Raw genomic sequence first — 23606 nt, forward strand, 5'->3', positions numbered from 1 at the left:
TCTAAGGAAACTTCCCAGCCTATTGCTGCCCTACACTCACCCACCAGCACACCGGGGACACTACAGGCTACTTGGAATGCTCAGCACAACATGTTCTCTCTGGGCTTTTTGTTTTTGCTCAGTGCAACTTCTTCCTGCATTGAATGCCTGAACATTCTCCACTTTCCATCCCCTGGCTGAAAATCCGATCTTCAGATGTCATTCTGTGTAGGAAATCTTTACTAGGATCTAGTTCTTTTCATCAGCATAATGAACCCTCTTTTGGTGCAACCCTCGCATCGCACTTGTTCCTCATAGCACTGTTCTAGCACTTACCACATTATTAGTTCTCTGACTAGCTGACATCCGGCTGGTTCAAGCAACTTGAGGCATTTGGGGTGGTGACTCATGGTTTTGTGTGGTTTTTTTTTTTTTCCCTCCCTCAATTTTTTGTGTGTATAGCATACTACCTAATACATAATCAATTTTTTTTAAATGACTACATATAGAGTGGAAAACAGTACTTATTAAACTGTGATTTTAAGTTTGGATAGTTTAAAATGGAGTAATACTTTTTCAGTATTACTTTTTAAAACTTTTTATTGTGGAAAATTTTATATACAAGAGTAGACAAAAGTATCAATAGCCATATACCCGTTAGCCAGTTTCAATAATTATCAACACATGCCCAATCTTTTCCTCTGTTCCCCTACTGTCTCCTTTTGTCTTCTGTTATTTTGAGTTAATTTTCAGACATCACATTGATTCATAAGTACTCCATAACTTCACATTTTTTTTTTTTTTAAAGCCTCATCTTTGTCAAATGAACCTTTGGAGAAAAATGAGAGGTATTATTTCAAGATTGGCTAAGATCTCATTTCCCTGAGGGCCAGTGAGAACGAATTTCTAAAATGACTTTTAACAATATTGTTTGAAAAAATAAATTTAATCTGTTATAAAATTGTGTAACCCTCTCATAAAATGAAAACATTATAGTTAACTGCCTTAATTTATCATGACATCTTTTCTGCTCACTGTGATGTGTTACTTGTTGAAAACTGTATTGAGAATCAGAAACAGATTCTTACAGAAATCCTGCAAGAAAGTAGTTATAGCCGTGTTTTATAAAGGTAGAAATTAAGGCTTTGCAAGGATAATTAGCGTGAGGTCACAACTAGTGTCAGAAACTGATACAAGCACGAGCGTGCTTGACTACAAAACCAAGGCCTTTTTGACTGCCAGCTTTGAAATGCAGAGTTCGTACAGTTCGAAGATGTGTCAGCGGGTTGTACTGAAGAATTATCAAGGTAAACTTGCTAATCTTAGTGAAATAGTGGTTATGCTAAAGGCAGTGAATCAGCTTTGACTTTTGCATTGGGGTGTGTCTGCCTGTGATTTTGATAGTTTTAGTTTTCAACCTTTTACTACTAAGAAGAGCATAAAGAATAAGAGCCATTAGGCTTGTAAAGTAGTCCTGCCCTCCACTGCCACACACTTTATAGCTGAGTCCTGTGTTGATGTTGGACATGAGTAAGTATGGCTTATATTAGGATTTGTCTTTCCTTTGTTGCTTGTTGAAATCTGTTGTCTCCGATGTTGTGGTCTAGAACTGTCTCTGTCCCTGCCACCTTGGTCACTCAGCCTCTTCTCTGTTCAGCCCTACGTAGCTTGCTTGCTTCTAACATCTCCTACCTTACTCCCTCCCATTACTGATCCTTCTTTTGCTGTGATTGCATTTCCCATTCATCTTTTGTCCTTTTTCTCTTCAGAAAATGGGCGGAGAGAAGAGAAGCCTGGGGGCCAGAAGGGCTGAGGGAAAGCTATACATTTCTATATGTTAATAACTTTATCAAACTACCATTTCTAAGATTTTTCTTTGTCTTGAGCTTACATATATTATTTAAATTTTCAAAAATACTCTGGAAATAAGTAATTTTATTTTTATTAATAGAGTATTATTAAAAGGTCTCAGGAGTTTCCCAAAGCCATGTGGCTAATAAGTGGTGAAGACAGGATTTAAGTTCCGGACTTAACTCTAAACTGTAGACCTCAGGAATCACTGGAAAGAAAGGAATAGAATAGCCTATTTGTTTTACTCTTTTAATTCTTGCACAGAGAGAAGTCTTCCTATGGGACCTCTCAGTCCTTGCTTTGAATATGAAATGTGGAAATGTATAACTTTGGACAAGACAGTTACTGTAACTGATAAACCCCCGATCTCAGTGACTTCTAAATTCTTCCAATAATGTGAATATTCAGAAGAATTAGAATATAACTCATGCACATCTCTTTCATTTGATATTTTCATTCAGTATTGAGTTGAGTTTTTGCCATGAGCCAGGTGGTGCTGCAGATGCCTGAGCTTGTAGTCTGTGGCAGTAATTCCAATGAGATAGGTATTGCAAACCTCATACTAAAAAATGAGTCAGGACACTTATTTTGCTTCATGCTACATAGTAAGTATGAGCAAAGGTACAGAGGCAAGAATGGGTTTGGTGTGGCTGCAATATGAAATTGGAGAGTAAATAATGGTGAAAAATAGAATAGGCAATGGCTAGATTTGAGATTATTTTAGCATAGGCATGTGGTCTGTGAATGACCCCAAATTTTTAATATAAAAATTTGTGTATCTGCATTGCCCAAAATGTTATCACATTTCTCAAAATGTGAAGGGTATAGGGTTAGAAGGGTATGCAAGAGTATCTATTACTCTCCCCTCCTTAAAAAGGTTGAGTCACTGAATTATGTTGAGAGTTTGTGGGTAACTGAGTTATCTACTGAGGCCATGTGAGAAGAGTTGTGAGGCAGCAGCAGAATTCTAAATCAGTGGGAAAAAACAAACAAAACTTTCCATAACCATCTTTGTAGACTCAAGGACAGAGCTACTTTTAGAAGTGATTCATGTTTGGGGCGCCTGGGTGGCTCAGTTGGTTAAGCGACTGCCTTCGGCTCAGGTCATGATCCTGGAGTCCGGGGATCAAGTCCCACATCGGGCTCCCTGCTGAGCAGGGAGTCTGCTTCTCCCTCTGACCCTCTTCCCTCTCGTGCTCTCTCTCTCATTCTCTCTCTCAAATAAATAAATAAAATCTTTAAAACAAAAAAAGAGGCGTGATCCCTTTAAAAAAAAAAGTGATTCATGTTTGTATTAACATTTGTTCTTAAGTGGTTAAGCAAGGCATCAAACAGTAGTAAAGATTTCTCATCTTTTCTGTTTTATAATTTAAAGAGATATTTACACATTAAAAATGTTAAATAGTATAAAAGGATATCAAATGAAAAGCTAGTCTTTCATTTCATATCTCTAGTACTAATCTCCAGACACAACCACCCCATATATATATATAATATATATATAATATTTACTTCCCTGTTTGTTTATATATACTACATAATGCCTTTGGTTTTTTAACTTAACATACCCATTATCTATCAGCACATACAGTTCTGTTTTATTCTTTTTAATATCTACATAGTAACATTTAACCTGCTTCCTGTGAATATGAGTTGTTTTGCTATTATAAACAATGCTTCGTAAATAACTTTGTACATGTCTTTGTGTATTATAGATGCAAGTATATTTTAGGATAAATTAGTAGATTGAAGAATATGTTCATTTTAAATTTTAATAGGGCAGAATTGCCCTCCAACTGCAAGTTCCCCCATCAGTGTATGAGAATGTTTTTCTGATACTCATGCCAATATTATCAGTCTTTAATTTGTATTTCCTTAAGTAGGAGTAAAATTGAACACTTTTTCATATAGACCTATAAACTGTTTGCCTATGTATTTTGCCCACTTTTTAAAACTGGGTGAAGTGGCTATTATCTTTTGGTTGTTTTTTCTTGATAATTCTAAGAGTTTTTTTGTATATTAAGTAGATAATTCCTTTTTTGTTTTTAGTATGTTTTTAGAATTAAAACAAGGAACTTATGTGATGTTTGTTTCTAGGTCATTCAATATTAACAGGGTTGCAACTCAGGCTGTGGAAGATGTTTTAAATATTGGTGAGTACCAAAATAGCTAGTATGTTATAATTATAATATGCTATATAATGTATATATTTTATTATATGTTAGCTATTATATGACACAAGATTTTTAATCAAGATATTCCCCTTTTTTCAATAGCAAAACGACAAGGAAATTTAACTCTTCCATTGAACCGAGAATTGGTAGAAAAAGGTCAGTGACTAATGATCATAATTACTAACAGTTTCATTTAAGTTCTGCATCGATCTTGAGGATGTCATTGTGAAATTTACTTGTCTAATTAGCAAAGCCTAGTACTTTTATGACTCAAACAGGCTCTTGATATAATATCCCTTTACATGTATTTAAGCAATGAAAAGTTTAGAGCTGGACTTTTTATATATTATATTTTTGTGAACTCTGAAATATAAACTTTATGTCAAAACAGTGTTAGCTACAAACATGTCCTGGGGGATAGGAAAATACAGAAAAATATAGATCTAGCAAATGGGAAATGCTTACTTAAACTCAGTATGCCATTAATATCCTCTGAATGAGATGGAATTCACTGAGCTGTGAAGGCTTATCACATTCACTAAAATGTTCTCTTTATAACTTCTGACTACCTACTCCTGCCCAGTTGATTCAGGGTTCCCTTGAGAGAACTAGCCGTGTTGGGAAAGACTACTACTGATCAGGGAGTCTGAAGGCCTGGGCTCCAATCCCAGACTGGTCACTCACTGAAAATATGAGCAAGACTGATTACATTCCTCTACTTCCTGGACTGCAAAATGAGGAAGGGGAAGTAGATTGGTAATGAATGCATAGGGATTCTTCAACTGTTATTCTTAACAATTTTTTTTCTAAATATTTAAATTCTTTAATAGGAAAACACATTCGTTTGATTTGCATATGAAATTAACTCACTACAGTCCCATCTCATCTGTCAGGAGCATTTTTGTATAGACTTCACACTACAGCTTTCCTTTCTGTCTCTGTTTAGTTGAAGAGTATCCTAAGATTTCAAGGTCAGTTGTTTTTTAAAAAAATCCAAACTTTTTCATAGTGTATCTACTTACATATGTAATAGTGTCAGTTCATTTAAGTGTATATTTTGGATTTCCAGGTAAGACTTACTTCGTTGGGGGAGATGCTTGGCCTTTAATAGTTTGAAAACAGGACTAAATCTCTGACGTCCTTCTCAGCTCTCTAAAATGGACTTTCTCCCTCTCTCAATTGGAGACCAAAAAGATTAACATTAAATCTGTGTCAAAGAAAGGAAAATTAGGCATTTATAGTAATCTATTCATTATATAATTTAACTTAAAACATAATTATAAAAAACAACTGAAATTTATATCAGGCATGTAAATTTAAGGGTATATATAAAATACAGTGATTTTTCTGCTTTATTGAATGAATGTTACTCCTTTGAAAACTGGTCCTTAGAAACAATAGTGAATGCCAGGGGTGCAGTCATTGTTACAGACATTTCTGGAATTCTTTCAGAGCTAGCACTTTTTTTTTTTTTTAAGTTCTCTCTATGCCTAACATGGGGCTCAAACTTTTATGACCCTGAGGATCAAGAATCGCATGCTCTAGTGACTGGAGCCAGCTAGATGCCCCTGGGGGTGGGGTGGGGTGTTTGTATGTGTTCTTGTGTATTCGTTCCCAGAGAAGCAAATTTTTATTTTTGAGAGTGAATTAGATTTCAAAGAGCCAAATAATTTAAGTGAAATTTTGGTAAATAAGCTAGATTATCTGACAGTCTTATGATCTGTTTTAATGTGGTGTTCAACTAAACGTTCTTACAAGCCTGATTTCTTTGTACAGTTGTTTTTGACCAGTTTGTGCTTTGCCTATCAACTTTCATGTGCCTCTTGGTTATGAGAAACAGGTCTCAAAGATTTCTAAACATATCTTGAGTAATTGCCGTTTCATTAGAGAAAGCATATTGCCTGTCATTGTTTAAGACTGCATTTTATATCAAAACAATTAACTTATGAACACTTTGACATGGTATTTTGGAAGGGAATTTGGCAAGGGACTGTCGGAGCTCAAGTTCCGTTTGAATGCCTCAAGCTAGTTCCTTACTTCTGTTTAATTACTGGTTTTGTAGCGCCCCCCCATGTCTATTTCTGCTATATTGTGGTTGATACAGGCTTTGATGGCCTAATCTTGGAACCTAATCCTCATTTATAAGGTTGTGTGTGTGTGTCTGAATGGAATGTGTTGTGAGTTTCAAGAAACTTGCTGCCAAACAGACCTTTTGGAACAGAGTTGCTTTTAAGTTGAGGACAGGATAGCATTCATTTTTCATTTTGCGCTTCTCAGAAGTGACCTTCTTTCATTGACTGCGGCAATACTTTTTTTTTTCCTTCATAGTAACAAATGAATATAATGAATCGCTGCTCTACAGTCCAGAAGAACCAAAAATACTTTTCAGTATTCGAGAACCAATAGCAAACAGAGTTTTCTCCAGCAGTCGTCAGCGTTGCTTCACCTCAAAGTAAGCTTTCAGAGGCTGACTTCTGACTGTGCTTTCATTGCTTGTAATTGTAAAGGAGTCTTGGTTTTAAAGTATTCAGTTTGATGAAATTCACTCATTCAAACTAATCTGGTAGGAAAAGTATAGAACTCGTGGAACTAATGAGGTGTCATGCTGTATGTACCCTGGTGAGAATGGTATTTTCCTTTCTAACATACTGTACCATTTTAGAGAAACTATAAGTGAATAGAAGGGGCATAATTATTTAATTGGGTGATGTGGATTTGTTGTTTTAACATACTAAGACTCAGTAAGATCAAACTATCACTTTTAAAAAAAAAACTGGAAAGCAACTTTTTTTTTTCATATGCTATGGGATAAAAGCAGGATAAACATTCTATAAACCTCAGTTGTATAGCAATAAACTTTTAGAGTAGGACTCATTTCTGTCACGTTTTCCCTAAAAGTGACCCCCCCTTTCCCACATCTATCAGATTTGGTTTTTTTTGAAGGGTGGATATAAAAAATATATATAATTTATTTTGTAAAGGTTGTCCAATCTTCTGAACAAAAAAACAAAAAAATAAAAAAATGTCATCTGTCTCATGGCAGGCAAAGTATGGTTTAATTTTGAATTGCTGCTTAGACAGTGTACATATTCTTTTTTTTTGAAAATACTGTTCATTTTTTTTCTAGGAAAAACAGGGAAACTCATTTTACTCATTTGAGAGTTAATTTTGATTACTCAATAAATCTATACTCCGTTTAGGTGAGACTACAAAGACGTTTAAATTTTTGCTCATATAAACAGAATAGGCTTCATGACTTTGGCAGTTGGACAATATTTCTTGTCATAAAAAGCACTTATCAACAAAAGATTGATAAATTGAACTATATTAGAATTAAGAACTTCTGTTAATCAAGACAACATTAAGGAAATAAAAGGCAAGCCACAGAGTGAGGTATTTGCAGTACCTTATCCAACAATGGACTTATATCCAGAATATTGTAAAAATTCCTATAACTCGATAAGAAAAGGCAGCTCAAAAATTGCCAAAGTTTTGGACCGGCATTTCACAGAAGAAGGTATTCAAATGGTTAAGCGTATGAAAAACATCCTTGACCTTATTATTCATGTGGGAAATGCAAATTAAAACTACATATTCTGGTACCATATACTCACCAGAAGAGCTAAGATGCTAGTTGTTGTAAGGTGGGAGTAACTGCAACTTATATATTGTTAGGAATAGTTTGGAAAGTTGTTTGGCAGTTACCTACCAAAGCTGAATATAGCACATGCGTTGACCCAGCAGTTCCACTCTTAGGTGTATATCCAACAGAAATGTATATACACAAATGTCTGCAACAGAAGATGCTCAAGAATATACACAGCAGCACTACTTCCAGTAGTAAAAACTCGGGTGTCAGTGAATAGAAGAGATCCATAAATTTTGGTATTTTTATACAATGGAAGTGTTTTCACACAGCAGTGAAAATGAACACACTACTACTAACGGTAATAACCATGGATAAATTTCAAAAGCATACTGTTAAGCAAAAGAAAGCTAGATACAAGCAAACCTATTCTTCCATTTATATAAAATTTAAGAACAAACAGAGCTATTACTACTATGGTGACTGACATTAGGATAGTGCATGTGTAGGAAGGAGCAGGGCCAGGGGCAATGAAGGGGCTTCTGGGGAACATTTGATTCCTGATTTGGGTGAGGAATGACTACACAAATGTGTTTGCTGAGCTGTACACTACAAATTTGTGCCTCTTCATGTATTATACTTAAGTAAAAACTATCCATGAAAATAGTTACATTCTTGTTCAATATTAGTACTTGTAATAATAATAACTCAACATTTTCTCATATGAAAAAAGCCTGTGAGTTCCATCAAGTCTGAACTTGTTCCCTCATAACTGTTTGGATGAAGGGAGCTATCTTGAATACTAGATTTTGGTAATGTACCCATATATACATAGTTACTCTCTCAAACCAAAGAACAACTTGTTTTAAAAATCAAGGCCAAATGATCTGCCAATTTCAATAAAAATAAGGGTTTTAAAGAAACCATAATTCAAGGTTAAGAAAACTTAATATTTAATGAGATGTTTCTTTCTGCTCAGGGTGTGTGTTCGTTCTCGTTGTTGGGATGCCTGCATGGTTGTGGATGGAGGTACTTCTTTTGAGTTTAACGATGGAGCAATTGCTTCGATGATGATCAATAAAGAAGATGAGCTTCGAACTGTGCTTCTAGAACAATGAAAGATTTCCTCAGATGACAAATTTTGATTACTGGGAAATGCTTTCATTTCACTGCAGAAACAGACTACTGCTCATAAAGCTACATATGTTGGTTATTATTGAGACTGGTTGGCCCTGGGCTTCAAAGGTGACCAAGAAAGTGAGATTTGCATTATTCTTCTTTTGGATTTGGATAGAAAAGATTGTTCGCTGTGTTAGAAAATGGATGGACTAAACTGATTAGAATTGATACCAGTGAAATTTCTATATTGCTTATAGTTGGTATCTAAGAGTACTGATATCTTTTTAGAGAGGTAGGCTCAAATAAAGGATTAAATGTTTAGGATTTGAAATTTCACTGTACAAGTTTTTTTTTTTTTCCTTCCCTTTCCTAACTGGAATTGGTCAGACCAAACACATACCATCTGATTAGTGTATATTTTTTATAGTACCTAAAAAATCGATTTTTAAAAAATTTTGATGGAGAATTTTGATAAATCCTGACATTGACCTAATTGAAGTAGGTAAATGCGTTTTTTATATGTGCTTAGAATTTTCTAATTTCAGAGTACAATATTGTTACGGCTCTTTATTAAGAAATTCAATCATTTTTGAAATTATTGATGTTTTCATTTAATAATTGACTTTCAGGTTAATTTTGACAGTGCTGGGTGAAATGAAGTATATCTGAAAAAAATCATGATACTGTTACAAATGTATTAATTATCCAGTAGCTTTTTTAGGTCATAGACAGTTTTTTTTTGAATGCTTTTGAGTCTTAATAGATTTCTTCCATATTTAAAACTCTAACATGGAATCAAAGACTAAAGGGAGCTGATTAGACATATTAGGAGTTTGGTGAAACCTTTAAAAAATATTTTCATCTAGTATTAGGAGTATTGTCAGAAAATGGATTCTTTAATAAATATGCAAAACATTAGTTTTGGAACTGCCTTACTTTTAATATCATGGTAGTTTTCACCTAGCTCATATTCCGTGTTTCACACATTAGCTTTGAAAGATAAAATGTTACAGCTTCCTTCACCTCCCCTCACCCCCATGAGAGTTCCTTTAGTTTGAGAGGAAATTATCTAATTCTTGATCTACTTATAAGTAATCCTAGAATTTTTACAAAAAGCACCTATTGCTGCATCATGAGACAACAGGTATTCTCATGCCATTTATTCAGAGTTGTATCTTTTTTTCATTTGCTGTTAAAGAGTTATATTCAACATTCAGATATTTATTGAACACATATCTTGTGCCATGTACTGTGTCAGATGCTGGGTATACATTGATGGACAAAAGACTCTATCCTAATAGAACTTGAGTCTTGTGAGTTAGGAAATTCTGTGAAAGCTAGGCGATGTATAATCAAATTGAGTGCTATTAGTTTTGCCAACACTTAACATGTTCTTGTCAAATTTTTAAATAAATGTTATACAAAGGTAATCTAGGTTTTGATGTATATCCAGAACAAGAATCTGTTCTTCTTTTCTAAGTATCTGCATAGACACTCGGAGCAGTGTTTACATGATTCATACCAAAAAAAAAAAAAAAAAAATCAGTGTTTTCCCAGAGCTGGATCTAGTTTCTGGCTTGATGTAAAATTATTAACTGAAGATAACACTTTATGGTATGGGATTTCAGTTCTTTATAAAAACTCTAAGAGGTTTAAGTACTTTCTTAACAAAAATTCCAGCTCCATCTTTACATCAAGCAAATCTGATTGTCCAAAATGGTACCATAGATCTGTTAATATGTAACGTATTAATAGGCAACCTGCTCTGTAAAATTGTTCATAAGCCGTAAAGGTTAAAAAGTTAATTTGCTCCCTTTGCAGTATAACTTCTAACATTTCTGCTATGTGGTGGGGATTGATTTAGAAGAGAGAAGAAGCAAAGGATATTACAATAGAAGAAATGTTTTTATGAGTTAACCTCTTAATGGTAACTATATGTGAATAAACAATTAAATTGTTTTTTAGTTTTTTTTAAACTACACTTGTTTCCTTAACTCTTACAGCAGCATTATTAGAAAACCAGATTCTCCCAAAATGTTGTTTCAAGTCTTTTCCACTGCTGTGCCCCATTGACTTCAGTCATTGCTAATATTTCACACAGAATGAGGACTTATTATATAAGCAAAGGGTAAAGTACTTACTATTTTTGATGCTTCACATGTGTTTATATTCATAGCCCCAGTAAATCAAATCATATTAAATGTTTTACTAGCCTTCAATATAATTTCCATTCATTTTAAAGTATCAATATGTATAAAATCATTAGAACCAGTTAACAATTTTGTATCAAAGAGTCACTTGATGCACATGGAACATTCTCAACAAATTCAAAAAGATCGAAATCCTACCATGCATCTTTTCTAACCACAATTCAGTGAAATCAGAAATCAACCACAAGAAAAAAATCTGGAAAGACCATAAACACATGGAGGTTAAATGACATGCTACTAAACAATGAATGGGTCAACCAAGAAATCTTTGGGATGCAGCAAAAGCAATTCTAAGGGAAGTTTATAGCAATACAGGCCTACTTCAAGAAGCAGGAAAAAGCTTAAACAACCTAACCTTACACTTAAAGGAGCTAGGAAAAGAACAAACAAAACCCAAAACCAGCAGAAAGAAGGAAATAATAAAAATCAGAGCAGAAATAAATGATACAGAAACTGAAGAAGAAAAAAAAAAAATCAATGAAACCAGGAGCTAGTTCTTTGAAAAGATCAACAAAATTGATAAATCTCTAGCCAGACTCCTCAAAAAAACACAAATGAGAGAGGAGAAATAACCAACACCAGAGAAATACAATTATAAGAGATTATGAAAAATTATATAACACATTGGAAAACCTAGAAGAAATGGATAAATTCCTAGAAACATATAACCTACCAAAACTGAAACAGAAAGAAATAGAAAATTTGAATAGACCAATTACCAGAAATGAAACTGAATCAGGAATCAAAAACTCCCAACAAACAAAAGTCCAGGACCAGATGGCCTCATAGGTGAATTATACCAAACATTTAAAGAAGAGTTAATACCTATTCTCAAACTATTCAAAAAATAGGAAGGAAAACTTATAAATTCATACTACGATACCAAAACTAGATACAGCACAAAACACTACAGGCCAATAGCTAATGAACATAGATGCAAAAGCCTCAACAAAATAATAGTAAACTGACAATACATTAAAAAAAAAAATCACAATCAAGTGGGAAATCCTAGCCACAGCCATCACATAAGAAAAAGAAATAGAAGGCATTCATATCTACAAGGAAGAAGTAAAACTTTTACTATTTGCAAATGACATGATACTATATATAGAAAAATCCTAAAGATTCCAAAAAACTACTAGAACTGATAAATAAATTCAATAAAGTCATGGGATATAAAATCAACACGCAGAAATCTGTTGCATTTCTGTACCAAATAAGTAGCAGAAAGAGAAATTAAGGCCATTCCAATTGCACCAAAAATAATAAAACACCTAGGAATAAACTTAACTAAGGAGGTAAAAGACCTGTGCTCTGAAAACTATAAAATGCTGATGAAAGATGACAAAGAAATGGAAAGGCATTCCATGCTCATGGATTGGAAGAACAAATGTTGGTAAAATGTCTATACTATCCAAAGCAGTCTGCAGATTTAATGCAATCTCTATCCAAATATAAACAGCATTTTTCAAGGAACTAGAGAAACTGTCCTAAAATTTGTATGGAACCACAAAAGACCCTGAATAGCCAAAGCAGTCTTGAAAAGGAGAAACAAAACTGGAAGTATCACAATTAGTGACTTCAGGTTTTATTACAAGGCTGTAGTAATCAAAACAGTATAGTCCTGGCACAAAAACAAGACACCTAGATCAGTGGAACAGAACAGAAAACCCAGAAATAAACATAATTATTTATTGTATTGTATATTATATACAATTAATCTTTGACAAAGGACCTAGCTGGTCTAGTGGTGGTAGGCACCATTTCTGGTTCTACCTAGCTAGCTAGTACTGCTTGCCTTGTCCTACCCAGCATTCTCCTTCAGACCTGATCCATCTAACCAGCCTGCTCCAGCATGTACCCCTCCAAAACAGCTCCCATGCCACTACACTCAGTGGGCTGCCTTGTTCTGATCCAATGCTCCTCTCACCCCAAAGTGGCTCCTCCTCTGGGGGAGCAGCCCAGCCTACCAGTGCATCTACAGCAACTGCACCTGGGTGCTGCAGCCAGCTAAGCTGGGGGTCAGTTCTACCCAGCAGCATGTTCACGGCAGTTGTTCCCTAGCCACAACAGGAGAGTGTACACACCCAATATATGACAGTCCTGGAGTACCTGGTTCTGGTGAGAAGCAGATTGGATTGTACTTCTGAGTCCCACAGGACACCCTCTACATAAGGCCACTCCAAGACTGGGAGACATAGCTGATGTACTGAATATACAGAAACACAGGCAAAATGAGGAGACAGGAATATATTTCAAACTAAAGAATAAGACAAAACCTCAAAAAGAATTAAATGAAACAGATAAGCAATCTACTGATAAAGAGTTCAAAGTAATGGTCATAAAGATACTTAACCAAACTTGGAAGAAACACAAAACTTCAACAAATATATAGAAAATATAAAAAAGAGGGGCACCTGGGTGGCTCAGATGGTTAAGCGTCTGCCTTCGGCTCAGGTCATGATCCCAGGGTCCTGGGATCGAGTCCCGCATCAGGCTCCCTGCTGGGCGGGGAGCCTGCTTCTCCCTCTGCCTCTGCCTCTCTTTCTCTTTCATGAACAAATAAATAAAATATTAAAAAAATATATATAAAAAAGAACCAATCAGACCCGAAGAATAACAAAAATACACTAGAGGGAATCAACAGCAGATTAGATTATGCACAAGTACTACCAGCATCTGGAAGACATGGTTGTGGAAATCACCCAAGCTGAACAAAAAGAAAAAAAAATAAGGATAATTGCAGGGACCTCTTAGACGACATCAAGTGTACTAACATTTGTATTATAGGGGTCCCAGAGGAGAAGAGGGAGGGGGACAGAAAATTTATATGAAGAAACAATAATAACTGAAAACTTCCCAAACCTGGGGAAGGAAACAGACATCCAGGTCTAGGATGCAAAGAGAGCCCCAAACAAGATGAACCCAAAGAGGTCTATGCCAAGATACAATAATTATAATGTTAAAAAACTAAAAGAGAATCTTAAGGAAAAAAAAAACTAGTTATATACCACCATAAGATTATCAGCTGACTCTTTAGCAAAAATTTTGTAGGCCAGAAGGAAGTGGTAAGAAAACCTACAACCAAGGGCACTCTACCTGGCAAGATTATCATTCAGAATTGAAGAGAAAGTTTTTCAGACAAAAGTTAAAGGAATTCTTCATCAGTAAATCAGCCTTATGAGATATATTAAAAGGAACTTATTTAAGTGGAAAAGAAAAGACCATAACTAGAAGAAAATTATGAAAGACCCTGACTGGTAAAAGCAAACATACAGTAAAGGTAGTGGATCAACAACTTATAAAGATAGTTGGAAGGTTAAAAGAAAAAAAGTGTAAAATCAACTACAGTAATTAGAGATACATAAAATACGTCAAAAACAAAACATGGGGAGGTAAAAATGTGTTTTTAGAATGCTTTCAAATGTAAACAACCATCAACTTAAAACAGAGACTGCTATATACATAGGTTGTTATATATGAGCCTCATGGTAACCACAAACCAAAAACCTCTAACAGATACACCATAAATAAAGAGAGAAGAATCCAAACATAACACTAAAAATAGTTCTCAAACCACAAGGGAAGACAACAGAAGAGAAATGCAAATTAACCAGAAAACAATGAACAAAATGGCAATAATTACATACCTATCAATAATTACTTTTTAAATGTAAATGGACTGAATGCAATCAAGAGTGGCTGAATATATAAAAATTAAAAAAAGAAAAGACCATCTATATGCTGCCTACAAGAGACTTCAGACCAAAAGACACACAAACTGAGAGTGAAAGGATGGAAAAAGATACTCCATGTAAATGGAAATGAAAAGAAAGCTGGGGGTGAGCAATACTGTCAGACAAAATAGACTTTAAAACAACAACTAACAAGAGACAAGGGCCTGACATAATGGTAAAGGAATCAACCTAACAAGACGATATAACACTTATAAATATGCATCTAACATAGGAGCACCTAAATATATAAAGCAAATATTAACAGACATAAAAGGAGAAACTGACAGTAATATGGTAATAGTAGGGGCCTTTTACACTGCACTTGTATCAATGGATACATCATCCAGACAGAAAATCAATAAGGAAACAGTAGCTTTCAATGGCACATTAGATAAGATGGACTTAGGAGATATATACAGAACACTCCATCCCCAAACAGGATAATACACATTGTTTTCAAGTGCACATGGAACATTTTCCAGAACAGATCACATGTTAGGCTACAAAACAAGTTTCAATAAATTTAAGAGTGAAATCCTAGCAAGAAGCGTCTTCTCTGACCACAACAGTATGAACATAGGTATTAATTACAGGAAAAAAATGGAAAAAATACAAGCATGTGGATGCTAAACAACAGCAAATGGGTCAATGAAGAAATCAAAGAGGAAATCAGAAAATACCTAAAGATAAATGAAACTGGAAGCACAATACTCCAAAATCTGTGGGATGCAGCAAAAGCACTTCTAAGGAAAGTTTGTGGAGTGATAAGGCCTACCTCAAGATACAAGAAGAATCTCAGTCTACCCTTATAACTAAAGGAGCTAGAAAAAGAATAAACAAAACCCAAAGTTAGCAGAAGGAAGACAATAATAAAGATCAGAGCAGAAATAAATGAAATAAAGACAAAAAGAAAGAAAACGCTGAAAGAATTAGTTCTTTGAAATGATAAATAAGCAAAATTGATAAACCTTTAGCTGACTCAAGAAAAAGGGCCCAAATAAAATCAGAATTCAAAGAGAAGTTATAACTGATACCACGAATTATAAGGGACTACTATGAGTAGTTTTACACCAATAAACTGGACAACCTTGAAAAAATGATAAATTCCTACAAGAATATAATCTTCTAAGACTGAATCAGGAAGAAAGAGAAAACCTTAATGAACCAATTACTAGTAAAGAAATTGAATCCATAATTTAAAAACTGCCAGCAAATGAAAGTCCAGAACCAGATGGCTTCACAGGTAAATTTTAGCAAATATTTTTTTTTTTTTTTAAGTGGAGGGAACACTTACTTCCAAACTCATTCTACAAGGCCAGCATTAACCTGATAACAAAACTAGACAAAGACACTACCAAACAAACAAAAACTACAGGCTGATATCCCTGACAAACATAGACGCAAAAACCCTCAACAAAATATTAGCAAAACAATATATTAAAAAGATCATATAGTATGATGGGTTTATTCCAAAATGCAAGGGTGCTTCAATATCCACAAATCAATCAACATGATATACTGCATTAACAAAAGATAAAAATAGGGGCACCTGGGTGGCTCAGTTGGTTAAAGGTCTGCCTTCGGCTCAGGTCATGATCTCAGGATCTTGGGATTGAGTTCCACATCAGGCTTCCTTGCTCAGCAGGGACCCTACTTCTCCCTCTCCCTCCCGCTCCCCCTGCTTGTGTGTTCTCTCTCTCTCTGTCAAATAAATAAAATCTTTAAAAAAAAGATAAATATCACATGATCACTTTAATAGATGACAAAATTCAATATCCACTTATGATAAAACCTCTCAACAGTTTGTATAGAGGAAAGAAACCTCAACATAATAAAGGCCATATATGACAAACCCATAACTAACATCATAATCGACAGTGAAAAACTGAAAGCTTTTAAGATCAGGAATAAGACAAGGATGCCCACTCTTACCACTTCTACTCAGTGTAGTATTGGAAATCCTAGTCATAGAATCAAATGAGAAAAAAATAAAAGCACCCATACTGAAAAGGAAGAAGTAAAACAGTTACTATTTGCCAATGACATGATAATACTATATATAGAAAACCCTAAAGACTACACCAAAAAACTATTAGAATAAGTGAATTCGGGAAAGTTGCATAATACACAGTATACAGAAATCTGTTTTCTCTATACACGGATTATAATAAACTATGTAAAAGAAAATTAAGAAAACAATCCCACTTATAATTCTATCAAAAAGAATAAAGTACCTAGAAATATATATAACCAAGGAGATGAAAGAAAAACTATGAAAACTGTAAGACACTGATGAAAGAAATTAAAGATGACACAAACTGAAAGATATTCTGTGCTCCTGGATTAGAAGACTTAATATTGTTAAAAAGTACATACTTCCCAAAGCAACCTACAGATTCAATGCAATCCTTATACCAGTGACATTTTTCATAGAAGTAGAATAAATAATCTTAAAATTTGTATGGAACCACAAAAGATCTGAACACAATCTTAGAAGAACAAAGCTGGAGGTATCACTCTCTGATTTCAAACTGTACTACAAAGCTACAGTAATCAAAGCTATATGGTACTGGCACAAATATAGACACACAGATCAATGGATAAGAGCCCAGAAATAAACCCATACTTAGAAGGTCAGTTACAGTTGACCCTTGAACAATGTGGGGGTTAGGAGCACTGATGCCCCTACCAGCACGGTTAATCCTCCAAAGGATTTTGACTCTTCCAAAACTTAACTACTAATAGCCTACTGTTGACTGAAAGCCTCAGTGATAACATAAACGGCTGGTTAATACATTTTGTATATGTATTATATATTGTATTCTCACAAAGTAAGCTACAGAAAATATTAAGAAAATCATAAGGAAAATACATTTATAGTACTATACTTACTGTATTTATCAATCCCACAAATTTACATCATGTTTATACGAGTAATCATGTGTCATTACTAACATCAATGTTGTCTTATACAAAACAATGTTACACATATTCACACTAAACATCAAAAATGAAAAGACTGTGAAAAACAAATTCATATTTATTTACAGGTATAACGATTCATGCATCAATTGCAAAGCAGCAGTAATATCATTGCTTTATAGTAGCCTAGTGTAAATAATATGGTTTCACAGTGCCCTAGCCTGTACACCAGTGAATGAATCATTATAAAATATGGCATATGGGGCACCTGGGTGGCTCAGATGGTTAGGCGTCTGCCTTTGGCTCAGGTCATATCCCAGGGTCCTGGGAATCGGGCCCCATGTAGGGCTCTCTGCTCGGCGGGGAGCTGGCTTCTCCCTCTGCCTCTGCCTCTCTCTCTCTCTGACTCTCATGAATAAATAAATAAAACCTTAAAAAAAATACTTACGGCATAGAGTATTACAGTTATTGATAACACAGTATTGGAAACAGTGTTAGTTTTTTTTGAAAAAACCACGGACCTTGGTAATAGGCTGATACAGTTTCTCCAACTACAAGAAAGAGGCATACTGTAATTCTTCCAAAGCAGTTATAGAATAGTAAGAATGTTATTAATTTTATATTAAATATCACTCACCTTATGCCTATGTAAGGATAGGCTATCTACTTCCATACATGTTTTGCACATGACGTTCTGCCCTATGAATACTTAGGTGATGATGGTGATGACACAAAAACACATCAGATGGTTCTCGCCATACAGTTAGATTTTCAAATGAAGACATACATATGTACAACAGCTAAGTTTATTAACTGTACAGCAGGATTATTTTTCATTAAATGGATCATCATAAAGGTCTTCAGCCTCACTGTCTTCATGCTGAGTAGGCTGAGGAGGAGGAGGAGGAGGGGCCGGTCTTGCACAGAGACACGGGAATGGCAGAAGCAAAGGGGTGGGGGGGTGGAGGGGAGGCAGGCACACTCAGTAACTTCACGGAAATACATTATAATTTGTCCGTTTTTTCAGTGTTCTAAAAATGTTTCTATACAGTACCAGCTTTCTCCCACCATTTGTTTCAGTGCCCATATCATAGAAGGGTCCAGGTAGTAAAAGAAATCAAAAGCAGTCTTAAAGAATCAGAATCCTTCTGCCTGTCTCATGTCAGTTTGTTTTCTGGCACTGCTTCTATGTCCTCTTCTTCATCACCTGTTACTGGTTCAGAAGCACTCACCTCCATCAAGTCATCTTTAGTTAATTCCTCTGGTGTGGTGTCTATTAGCTTTTGAATTTCTCCGAAAACCTTATCTTGAAAGTCTTCATCCCCCACTTTTTTTTTTTTTTTTTGCCATATCCACAGTCTCTTTCGTGATATCCTTGATTGGCTCTGTCGTAAATCCTGTGAAGTCAGGCACAACATCTGGACATGATTCTCTCCAGCTAGAATTTGTTTAGGGCTTGATAGCTTTCATGGCTTTTTCTATAACCGTGCCATCTTGAATGGTAAAATTCTACCAGACTTTCATAATGTTCTGTCAGTGTTCTCTTGCATGGCACTGACAATTCTTTCCATAGACTACTGTGTGTAATAAGCCTCGAAAGTCATTATGACCTCCTGATCAGGAGGCTGAATTAGAGACACTGTGTTGGGCGGGGCAAGTAGACCACTGTGATAAACTCACAAGGTTCTGGATGGCCAGGGCCCTTGTTCAATATCAAAAGAATGTTAAACAACAGTCCCCTAACTAGCAAGGTACTTTCTGACTTCAGGGACAATGCACTGATGGAACCAATTTAGAAAGAGTTCCTATTGTCTGGGCCTTCTCAATGAAAAAGACTGGCAGTTGGTGTTTATCTTTTCCCTTCAAGGCTCGGGGGTTAGCAATGGGCAGTGCTGGTCATAAACCCAATTGCATTTGGACAAAAAAGTAGCCAGTCCTTTCCTGCCTTACACACTGGTACGTGCTTCTCTTCCTTACTAATAAATGTCTTTGGTCGCATTTTTTTTTTTTTTTCCTCCAGGATAGGCCACTTTTATCTGCATTAAAACCTGTTCAGGCAGATATTCTTTCTCCTCAATGATTTTCTTAATGGGGTCTGGGAACTTGTTTGCTGCTTCTTTGTTGGCAGAAGCTGCTTCTCCTGTTACCTTGGCATTTTTTAAGCCAAACCTCTTTATAAAATTATCAAACCATCCTTTGCTGGCATTAAGTTCTCCAGCTTAAAATGCTTCACCTTCCTTTTCTTTAAGTTGTCATATAATGACATATAATGATTTTCTCAAATCATATTCATCTATAGGTATACCTTTCTTATAGCAATCCCGAACCCATATAAAAGTTGCATTTTCAATACAAGATAAAAAAAAAGTATTTTGTAAAAAGTGCATGGTGTTCATGCCTGCTAGTGTAGTGGCACCAACAGCTTCATAAATTTCCTTTTCTTTTTTTACAATAGTCCTTACGCTGGATTCATTTACCTTGAAATGGTGGGCAACTGTAACCACAGACCCCAAGCTATGGTACCTATCAAGCAATTCAAGTTTTCTTGTAATATCATGACTTTTCTCTGCTTCCTGGGACCACTTTCAGTATCACTAATGGCACTTCATATGGGTCCTAAGGTATTATTCAAGGTTTACAGTATGGTACTAGGCACGATGAAAAATACGTGAGAACTGCGAGCAATTACTTTTTCAAAGCAATATGCAACTTACTGAAGATGAACTCATGAGATTATTAGCATCACATGGTCATTTAAGTGAATACTCACAATCCTTGAGCTCACTGCAGTAGCAGCAGGTGGCTGTAAGTTTACCACAATAGCACAGTATGTACTACAGTTAATTTCATACAATTACAGTTTAATACTGTATCTTTACATTGTTTACTTTTCTCTCAACTGCAAATGGCACCATGTACAGTCTGTGTGTGCTTATGTAAGCTTTGATAAATTTTAACATTTTATAATAGGTTTGTGTTTATTTTATGGTAGTAACTGATGAAATAGACGTGTCTACACATTTTTATGCACTCATATTTACCTTTTTAAAATTTTGTTCGGTATTTCTAGGCTACATGGTTCGTCTGAGAATTTTTTCAAATTGTCACGTCTCCAAAAAATTTTCCAATATATTTATTTAAAAAATATGCATATAAGAGGTCCCATAAAGTTCAAAGCCATTTTGTTCAAGGATCAACTGTAATCCATGACAAAGGAGGCAGGAATATGCAATGGGGAAAAGACAGCCTCTTCAATAAATGGTGCAGGAAAAGCTGGACAGCCACATGCAGAAGAATAAAACTACAGCACTTTCTTGCACCTGAGACAAAAATAAACTTGAAAACGGATTGAAGACTAAAATGTAAGAAAGGCCTGAAACCATAAAACTCCTAAAAGAAAATATAGGCAGTAAACTCTTTTGTCATCGGCTTTAGCAGTATTTGGATGTGTTTCCTCAGGCAACTGCAACAAAAGCAAAAATAAACAAATGGAACTACATCAAAATAAAAAGCTTTTGTATAACAAAGGAAACCATCAAAAAAAAAGTAGTAAATGGCCAAAGATAATTTGCAAATGACATATCCAATAAGGGGCTAAAATCCAAAATATATAAAGAACTCACACAACTCAATACCAAAAATAATATGATTAAAATGGGCAGAGGACCCAAACAGACATTTTTCCAAAGATGACATACAGATGGTCAAAAGACTCATGAAAAGATGCTCAACATCACTCATCATCAGGGAACTGCAAATTAAAATCACAATGATTTATCACCTCACACCTGTAAGAGTGGTTATTTTCAAAAGGACAAGTGTTGGCAAGGATGTGGAGAAAAGGGAACCCTTGTACACCGTTGGTGGGAATGTATATTGATGCAGCCACTATGGAAAAGAATGTGAAGGCTCATTAAAAATAAAACTACCATATGATGCAGCGATTCCACTTCTGAATATTTATTGAAGAAAACAAAAACACTAATTCAAAAAGATATATGCAACCTTATGTTCACTGCAGCATTATTTACAATAGCCAAAATATGGAAGCAACCTAAGTGTCCATCAATAGATGAATGGGCAAAGATGTGGTATACAATGAAATTTTACCTATAAAAATGAAATATTGCCGTTTGTGACATGGACAGACCTAAAGGATATTATGCCAAGTAAAAGAAGTCAGAGAATGACAAGTACCATATGATTTCACTTAAATGTGTAATATGAAAAAGAAAATGAACAAACAAAACAGAAACAGACTCACAAATACAGAGAACAAACTGGCAGGTAGGTTGCTACAGGGGAGGAGGGATGGGGGTTGGGTGAAATAGGTGAAGGGGATTAAGAGGTATGAACTTTGTTATAAATTAAGTCACAGAGATGAAAAGTACAGCATAGGGATATTATTGACTATTCAATGATATTGTAATAATGTTCTATGGTGACTCATGGTGACTAGACTTACAATGGCGATCACTTGTAATGTATAATTGTTGAATCAGCCTGCTATACTATACATCTGAAACTTATGTCAACTGTACTTCAATTTAAAAAAGGACTTAAAAACAAAAAGAGGTAATTCAGGATTTAAATCACTAAAAAATTCACTCCACTGTGCCAATGTACCATAATCTGTGCATCATTATACTTAGGGACAGTATCTACCAAGACAACTGTGCAAAAAAATCCAGGGATAACGTGACATAAATGATATAAAGAAAAGAATTATATATATGAGAGGGAAGAGATAAGAGTAAATATACTGATGAATTGCTGAGCTACAAGGAGGAATTATTTATTTCAAATGCAGTGTATTCTTTAACATTAAAAATAAGCATCAGGGGATTAGGGCATAAGTCAACAAGAAGAATTATTAAATTTTGTACATCAAGGAAAATAGAAGAGTATTTTCTTAAGTGTCATGGGTTTTAAGATACACTTTCAAGAAAATTACTGACTAAATAAGGAGGAACTAAAGAGAAAATTAGAAAAGAATATTTTAATTTGATTATTTTATAGGATAGTAAAAGCATGGGTTAGAACTAATTTCATTCATTTCTTTTTTAAAAAAGATTTATTTATTTATGAGAGACAGAGAGAGAACGGTGGGGAAGGGTGGAGGGAGAGGGAGTCACAAGCAGACTCCACACTGAGCACAGAGCCCAATGCAGTGCTTGATCTCACTTCCGTGAGCTCATGACCTGAGCCGAAACCAAGAGTTGGACGCTTAACCGACTGCGCCACCCAGGCGCCCTCATTTCTCCCTTTTTAAAAGTCAAATATCAATAGCTAAAAAAATAAAGTCAAAATTTGAGATCCTGAAAAAACTGCTGAAGAGATCTGAGTAAGATACAGCTTTTGATACCAGTCGACTGTGAGTTCCTCAGGAGTGGAGACAGTGAGTTCTCATCTGTGCCTCTGCACAGTGAATAAAGACTGACATAGCTAGGGAAGAAACTGCTAATTACAATAATAAACAATAGTTGTAACATACTGAAATTTAACATTCTTTCCTTATGGTGTGTGTGTGTGTGGGGGGGGATATGATAGACGGCTATTTGAAATAAGTCGGACAGTATTTGAGAACCAGGTTTTTACAAACTCTTCTAAATAGACATTTCCCCCAACTACAAATGCTGTTTCTTTCCCCACACTTACTTTATTTGAATGGACAAAGAGGGCTTAAATGATGCTGTCACACTAGGCTGGTTCTTCTTGGCTTTCACCAGAAAATCTATTTAAAATATCTTTGGTAATTACACTTTATTATATAGCTATTTCCTCCTGCCTCAGATCTTCTCTTCACAACATTTTTTCTCTTCATGGAATGATTCCTCCGAAAATCATTGTATTGATCTTTTAAACAGTTCTGTGAGGATTTTAAATGGGTTATTGTAGATTATCCGCTTTCAATGCAGTGTCAGAGTAAAATATCGCCCATCTAGAGCTTCAGCCCGTATCACAAAGAGTTGGTTGGCCTCATGATGAGGAGTCTTTTTTTGACTTCCTTGGATACTCGGCTAGTTTG

General features: G+C 35.2%; 2 protein-coding genes across 10 annotated transcripts in view; one reads left to right on the forward strand and one right to left on the reverse strand.

Annotated features, from left to right (window-relative positions):
* Positions 1-10668, forward strand: part of NADK2 (NAD kinase 2, mitochondrial) — a 40532-nt gene extending 29864 nt beyond the window's left edge. For all 3 annotated transcript variants that reach the window (XM_073891000.1, XM_073891001.1, XM_025867382.2), the window contains 4 exons: positions 3928-3983; positions 4107-4160; positions 6333-6456; positions 8570-10668. In XM_073891000.1, coding sequence (XP_073747101.1) covers positions 3928-3983; positions 4107-4160; positions 6333-6456; positions 8570-8708 — 373 coding nt within the window. In that variant the 3' untranslated portion in view covers positions 8709-10668. The remainder of the gene's footprint in view (positions 1-3927; positions 3984-4106; positions 4161-6332; positions 6457-8569) is intronic.
* Positions 1-23606, reverse strand: part of SKP2 (S-phase kinase associated protein 2) — a 70462-nt gene that overhangs the window by 13569 nt on the left and 33287 nt on the right. For 3 of the 7 annotated variants that reach the window (XR_012377611.1, XR_012377609.1, XR_012377610.1), the window contains exon 10: positions 5085-5211. Coding sequence is in view for 3 of the 7 variants with exons in the window: in XM_073891002.1 (XP_073747103.1) it covers positions 18855-18975 (121 nt within the window). In the remaining 4 variants the exon portion in view is untranslated. The other 4 variants (XR_012377612.1, XM_073891004.1, XM_073891002.1 and 1 more) reach the window with 4 other exon arrangements.

This window comes from Callorhinus ursinus, unplaced genomic scaffold (assembly GCF_003265705.2).
Source record: "Callorhinus ursinus isolate GAN/ISIS: 27379988/994484 unplaced genomic scaffold, GSC_fseal_2.0 scaffold3, whole genome shotgun sequence".
Classification (NCBI taxonomy): Eukaryota; Metazoa; Chordata; class Mammalia; order Carnivora; family Otariidae; genus Callorhinus; species Callorhinus ursinus.